Consider the following 6,984-nt stretch of genomic DNA (forward strand, 5'->3'; position numbering starts at 1 on the left):
GTCTTTGTAAAAAAAATTTTGTGCAATATCAATTTCTATGATATTTTGATATAAATTTATTATGAATAAACATTCATATTATTCAAGTAAAATATAAGGTAGTAACTAATTGATAAAATATGTTTGAAATCATAAAAATATAAAATATATATATATATATCTAATGTTGCCATGATAAAATCTTAAAAAAAATAAATCTCACATTAATGGCAAGATAAGTATAATGATTTTATATCATATAAATCTATAAATTAAATTAATAAAATTTTAATATATTATTTCTATTGTAAATATCTTAAAATCAAATATATTAATCTTCTTAATTATATAAAATCTCTTTTATATTAAGATAATTTTTTTATAAAATAATTATAAAATAATCTTTTCTGTTCACATTAAAATAGTTATGAAAGTTTTAGAGCGACGTATACATGCTACGTCATTATGTTAATGTTTTTGCACAGCATTTTGATATCATTTTCTATTAGAAATATTTAAACTCTTGATTTTATAATTCACATCAATATATAATTCTAGCACTTATGCTAGGTATATTTTCAATTCTTAGTTTAAATACTGCGAATATGTCTGGGTCTACGTACTAATAAACAACAAGAAGTCAAACCAGAACTGACCTTTGCTAATTCAGACATACGTAATGATCTAGTTGGAAATTCAATTTTTTCTGCAAAAACTTTACTTGATTGTGGAATTTCATCTTCTGATCTGTGAATCAATGTTCCATTCACATAAAGTACATTGGCTGCAGCATCTTCAGGCACAGTTAATGTTTGGTAACTATAAGTTGCTTCTCTCTCAATTCTCTATGTTACAAATAACATATATATATATATATATATATATAAATATAAACAGATAAAAAATCATTGTTAAATTGCAATTAAATACCTTTAAAACTTCTTGAGATTCTTTTCCAGCACCTACACAAATAATATCTGGACCAGCCATTGTAACTAAACTTTTAAGACGTTTGGATTCAGCAACCTATAAATAATAATTGAATAAAAAATACACATACTCTCAATCTTAAATGATATATATAATATATATGTAATTATAAATGCAGTAAAATATAAAATTATTAATTTCTTTAGATATATATGATATTTTAACTATATCAGAAATAATCAAAAAAAGTTTTTATTTCAATAAAACAGATTTTTAGATAATTTAAGCATTATTTTCATTAACTAATTTTGTTTTTTTGTAATTAACACAAGGCATGAATAAAAAAGTATTATTATTTAAATATATTATAAAAATATATATATTATTTCTTTATAGCATTGCAGAGGAAAAAAAAATAAAGAAAATTAATTTAAAAGAAAATTAACTGATATAATATACTAATTTGAATTGACTTCAATATGCATATTATGAGCAATAAATAATATAACTTTAATCAATCATTAAAATTTCATATTTTAAGAAAATTAAATATTCTTTTTCTAAAAAAATAATTTTTTGTATTTTATACATCTTTTTTTATATACAATTGATTAAAATTACATTATAAAATTTCATAACATGATAAATTTATGCAAAACATTATAAATATTAATCACATGCGAGATTGAAATATAATTTTGTGTATCAGTGTATGTATGTGTCTCATGTGCAAAATTGCACTAAGCCATAACTCACATACTAGATAAAACTCCATCTGAAAGCATTCTGTAAAACATCTGCAATGGGTAATTGTAAAAAATATATTCACAAATAAACTTGTTGAAATCGTGCAAAATTGTGTTTCTAAATTGTGAAATTTTTTTCAATGTAATATGCAAAAGAGAGTCAGTCTAATACACCCAAACCTGAATTGGGGCTGAGGTAAGACTCTCCACTATCACCTCTTCGCCACCATCACCCACCTTAAATGAATATCAGAAAAGTAAATCTTTGATATTTTATTTTAATTAATCATATTTTTAACCAATATATTTATGAATATGTGCAAATATGTTTATATGTTACATATTTTATGAAAATATGTTTTAAATGTTTTTTATTATAATAATGTTTTGTATTTCAATATTTATTCAAAGAACTATAGTAGAATTAAATATATAATTATTAAATTAGTAACAAAGAATATAATTATTAAATTAATATATGTATAAAATAATAAAATATAAATATATGTATATAAAATATAAGATACAATTACCCATATATTTATTTTATTATAATTATATCAATATTATCACATTTCACAAATTTTTAACATATAGAAATAAACATATCATGGAAATACTAAGAACATAAAAAAGTACATTTCTAAAACAATCACAATATACATATACATTTTGATATCCTTATAACACATAATACTTTTGATGACACAAGTTATGCTACAAATAAGAATATTGAATAAAATTATAAAGCAAACAACATTAATTCTTTTTATTTTAAGAAATATTTAATTAAATAATTTTCATGCAATATATTTTACATTTTCAGAATAAAGAAATATTAGAAATAGATTTATATAAAATACAAGATTCAAAGATTAATATAATATATAATATATATTAAGAAGCAAATAACTATACAAATTATATTAATATATTAATAAATACTAAATAGTTATCAATTTAATTATTTAGTAATTATTAATCAATAATTTACTAACCTTAATAGGTACACAGGGATATTCTGGAAATGCTGCTGCAACTGCTCTTGCACCTGCTTCATTTGTATAATGAGATAATCCAACAAAAAATTCACGACCTATAAACAATTATTTTTAATTAATAATTTCTTTTTTATTATTATATAATTATTATATAATAATTTAATAATTAAAACAAAATTTACCAGTAAATAAAACATCTCCTCCATCTAAACGAGCATTTTTATCAGCTATTTCTATAAGAGGAATTTCCAATTCTTTCTTTAAAACAGCTCTAATTGTCTCAATCTAGAATTACATCATTAGTCTAGTCATTCATATATTAGAAACATTATTAATATAATAATGTACATTATTACATAATGTACATTAATCCACATGAAAATATAATAAATTTATTTTGTTTTTTGCAAACACAAAGAAATAATTTAAATTTTGTTTTTTAAATTATATGTATATATATATATATTATTATTCATATATATTAAAATATGATTTTCTTACAAAGATGCAATGAATTAGAATCTTTTTGTTTGTAAAATAATAATAATAATATTAATTAAAAATATTTATTAATTTTTATAAAATTTTATATAAATATACCTCTTTTAGACGCGACGGTTCATTGGGCCGAGCTATAAGTGCAATACCATTGCATACAACTGCAATATCTTCAACAAAAACACAAAGCGGTGAGTTTTCATCTGGTGGCATTTCAACAACATCGATATCGAGTTCTCGCAAAAGTTGAGCAAGTGCCAAATGTTGAGTTCTAGCTTCATCTAATGTGACCTCGCCTCTTGTACGAAGTGAAAGAGGAATTCTGCATAAAACTGCATGAGTATAACGATGGAGAGGCATAGTGCACTAATAGAAAGATTTCTTTCTCAAAATATACTTAAACTTCACTATTTTTTATCTATTTAAATTATAACAATCACAGAATAAGTACTATCTTCCTATTAATTTTATTAGAACACCGAATGCTACAAATGTAGATCTTGACGTTTATGTAAAAACAACAGTAAAGCAGTATTCTAAACATTTACATTTATAATGTCACCAGATAGCGCCAAATGATTTTAAACTTTCTAAATTTCAAAATAAAGATTTTGTTTTTAATACATGAAGTATTAAGATTTTATAATAATATAGAAACATTTATTAAACAATAATATTATATAAAAATAATATTTGTGTTATTCTTATATTATATTTGGAAAATGATAGATTGGTAATGCTGAGAAATAAATTGAAATGTATAGAGATATTATGATTTGTCAAACATTTAAATGTAATTTAGAAATGTTATAATACATAAAAAAATGAAGTAAAGAAAACTTAATTTACAATGGTATCGCATAATAAGCGATAATTATGCGTTTTAAGTTTGTAAGAACGTTATTAGTGCTTGCACTATTAGGTAATATCATTGTATGGTATAGAATATGGAGGTTATTTGCTACACAAAACACTTTACGGTTGTTGACACCAAATATCGTTACTCCTGATCCTCCACAAAAATTTCATCGTCGATTAGCTCGATTAGTAACTGTGGTTATACGAGAATTTGAAACTTTTGAAAATGATGTGACTTCAACTGTAGAGTCTGTATTAAGCTTTTTTCCTACTATACCAATTTTAATAATAAGCAATGAATTGCCATATCCTCCATTGGATTTAGACTTTGCAAATGAAAGTTTGCAGAACGTTAAATTAATAAATTTGCAACCGGAATTTAATAAATCTTATGATGAAAGAAATCCTCTTTTTTATGTACGAACAAAGTTTGTTTTATTCTTACCTGATGGTAGTCGACTTTCTACTAAGCAAATCATACAAGTAAGAAACATTATATACTTTTATTATTCTCTTTTAAAGCAATTTTTTAAATTTTATTCTTAATTATTATAATAAATAAATATAATATATATAATATTATTTTAAAATTTTTATAGGAAACTGTATCACAAGCTACAAAATTAGGAATAGTTAGTGTACCAGTAGGAAGTATAACTTTAAATTGCATTCATATAGATTTAAAAGTGAAGGAATGGAGTGTCAAGTTTTCATATATAACTGGTAATGAATGTGATGGAGTAAATGGAAAACATGCTACAATGCTTGAAACTAAATTATTAAAAAAATTAACTGATCCTTTCTTATTACCTTTTACGGATGCATTATACATTCAAACAACTGCATTAGGAGCAAAGGTTTGTATTTTTTTAATTTTAATTTAATTTAATTTGAACTTTCTTAATTTTATTTTTAATTAATTTTATATTAAAAGAAGACAAAAATTTTAAATAAATTATTTAAGTTAATTTAGTGGATGTTTTTCTTATAATTTTGAATATTTAAAAATTTTGTGTTTTTTATTTTTCTAAATGTTATAATAATTTAAATTTATAATAAAAATAATTCAATTAGTAATATATAATTAGTATATATAAACACATATTAATAATATTAATAAAATTAGTAAAATTGATTCTAGTAGATAATTTATTACATGTTACCAGATTCATATGTTATCAAATTATCATTTTAATGAAGGAAAGTCATTGTATAAAAACCAACAATTTCAATGGAAGGTACAACAATTATATCAAAATCGCGAACGATCTATGTTTGAAAAGTTGGGAATTAAAAAAGTTATAAGAACTTCCAATTCTATAGAATGGTATGGTTGTTCTAGAGACAGTATTAGATGTTTTGGATCAGTTATAAATGGTGTTCCTTCTTATCTTTATCAAAATCGATATACCCCACCTTGTTGCCTCTCAGGATTAAGGAAAGTTGCTCATCATGTATTTGATAAATTAGAAGAAGTTGGTATCAGATTTTGGTTAGAAAGTGGATCTTTACTTGGTGCTATGAGAAATGGTGATATTTTACCATGGGATCATGAAGTACAAATAGGAGTAAATCGTGATGATCTTGAAAGATCACCATGGTTAATTAAAGCCATGAATAAACCTATTATTGATAATCATGGTTTTGTTTGGGAAAAAGCAACAGAAGGGGAATTTTTTAAAGTGCAGTATTCAAAAATAAATCATTTAACTGTAAATATACTTCCATTTTATGTTAAAAATGGTTCTATGGTTAAAGATGCATGGTTTTTAAATAATAAAGATTTTCCAGAGCAATTTCTTCATCCAATGTCAAGTATTGAGTTTGCTGGCAGACAAGTACCATGTCCAAATAATATTAGGGATTTTTTAGAATTGAAATATTTTAGAGGTGTGATTGAAAATCCAGAAATTCCTGGTAAAATTTCTTTTTAAGATTTTGTTCATTAAAAATTAATCTTATAATACATTATATACAAATTAGGAAAATAATTTTTTCTAAATATATAATTTACATTATCTACTTAATAATTGTTTTTTACTATAAATATTAATATTGAGACTTTACAATCTCTTTTTATGATTTTAATCTTATCCAAATTAGTATAAAAAATTGAATTAGAAATGTATTATGATATGATTTTCAAATGAGAAATATTATTTTCTGATATTTTATAAAATTATATATTAATCATCATAAGAATTATTATTAATTTGGCTAGAAATTTAGTATGAGAACAAAAAAAGATTCTATAAAATATCCTTGAAAATGTAGATGTTATATATTTTTTAATATTTATAATAAATATAGATACCAACAAATTTTTATTGTATTTAAATAATTATTAAATATTATTGATAAGAAATTTTACTTTTTTTAATTTTATTAATGATGAATTATTAGATATTTCAAGTTCCTAAAAAAATTATAGATTATTTTAAATATAATATTGAAACTTGTAATTATAATAAGTTACATATACAAAAATTTTTCTTTTAAAAAAAAATATAAATTTCTTTTTTTTATATAAAGAAAATATATAGATTTAGAAAGTAATATTTTGTAATTTTAATTTTTTCATATGCAATCTCAGTATTAATTATAATATTAAAAATTTTATTTTTATTTTATTTTACATAAAAAAGTTATTTTATTTTACATAAAAATGTGCCAATGATACAAAAATTATTTATTTTTAAAAATAATATATTTTTTTATATTTTCATATGTTATTTAATATTTATTTATATATTTAATAACTTTAATAATTTATTTGATATAAGAAAAATTTATATAATAAAAATATTTATTTAAAAATAAATGTAACAGACACTGTGATAGCCAGTGCTTACTATATTTGAAATATCTGCAAATAAAATTTTGTATAATGATAATATTTTGTATTAAGTTTATAAAGAATTTGCATATGTATTATTGAATTAAAATTTTTAAAAATATTAATTGAATTTTTA

At 21.2% G+C, this 6,984-nt stretch overlaps 2 protein-coding genes across 3 annotated transcripts; one reads left to right on the top strand and one right to left on the bottom strand.

The window, feature by feature from the left end:
* Positions 1-323: 323 nt before the first annotated feature.
* LOC102677889 (N(G),N(G)-dimethylarginine dimethylaminohydrolase 1) lies at positions 324-3,706 on the bottom strand. 2 transcript variants are annotated; one of them, XM_006614447.2, is made up of 6 exons: positions 3,257-3,706; positions 2,839-2,941; positions 2,654-2,751; positions 1,836-1,892; positions 910-1,005; positions 324-824 (listed from the first exon to the last, which is right to left on the bottom strand). In XM_006614447.2, exons 1-6 carry the CDS (start codon positions 3,512-3,514, stop codon positions 570-572), a joined length of 867 nt encoding a protein of 288 aa, XP_006614510.1. In that variant the 5' UTR covers positions 3,515-3,706; the 3' UTR covers positions 324-569. The 2 variants fall into 2 exon arrangements, with proteins under 2 accessions (XP_006614510.1, XP_006614511.1); XM_006614448.2 differs by lacking the exon at positions 1,836-1,892.
* Positions 3,707-3,897: 191 nt separating this feature from the next.
* Positions 3,898-6,016, top strand: LOC102678579 (fukutin-related protein). Its single transcript, XM_006614452.2, has 3 exons — positions 3,898-4,495; positions 4,612-4,869; positions 5,179-6,016. The coding sequence occupies exons 1-3, from the start codon at positions 4,031-4,033 to the stop codon at positions 5,944-5,946; spliced, it is 1,491 nt and encodes a 496-aa protein (XP_006614515.1). The 5' UTR covers positions 3,898-4,030; the 3' UTR covers positions 5,947-6,016.
* Positions 6,017-6,984: the final 968 nt, after the last annotated feature.

The sequence above is a fragment of the Apis dorsata genome, unplaced genomic scaffold, assembly GCF_000469605.1.
Source record: "Apis dorsata unplaced genomic scaffold, Apis dorsata 1.3 scaffold_185, whole genome shotgun sequence".
NCBI classification, from domain to species: Eukaryota; Metazoa; Arthropoda; class Insecta; order Hymenoptera; family Apidae; genus Apis; species Apis dorsata.

What these genes read in the sequence shown, in the direction of transcription:
- LOC102678579 (XM_006614452.2), top strand. Translation starts at nt 4,031, where the DNA reads ATGCGTTTTAAGTTTGTAAGAACGTTATTAGTGCTTGCACTATTAGGT. An exon ending in CTACTAAGCAAATCATACAA is followed by an intron (nt 4,496 to 4,611) that starts GTAAGAAACATT and finishes AAATTTTTATAG; the next exon opens with GAAACTGTATCACAAGCTAC. An exon ending in CAACTGCATTAGGAGCAAAG is followed by an intron (nt 4,870 to 5,178) that starts GTTTGTATTTTT and finishes ACATGTTACCAG; the next exon opens with ATTCATATGTTATCAAATTA.
- LOC102677889 (XM_006614447.2), bottom strand. Translation starts at nt 3,514, where the DNA reads ATGCCTCTCCATCGTTATACTCATGCAGTTTTATGCAGAATTCCTCTT. An exon ending in AACCGTCGCGTCTAAAAGAG is followed by an intron (nt 2,942 to 3,256) that starts GTATATTTATAT and finishes ATGTAATTCTAG; the next exon opens with ATTGAGACAATTAGAGCTGT. An exon ending in ATCCCTGTGTACCTATTAAG is followed by an intron (nt 1,893 to 2,653) that starts GTTAGTAAATTA and finishes TATTCATTTAAG; the next exon opens with GTGGGTGATGGTGGCGAAGA.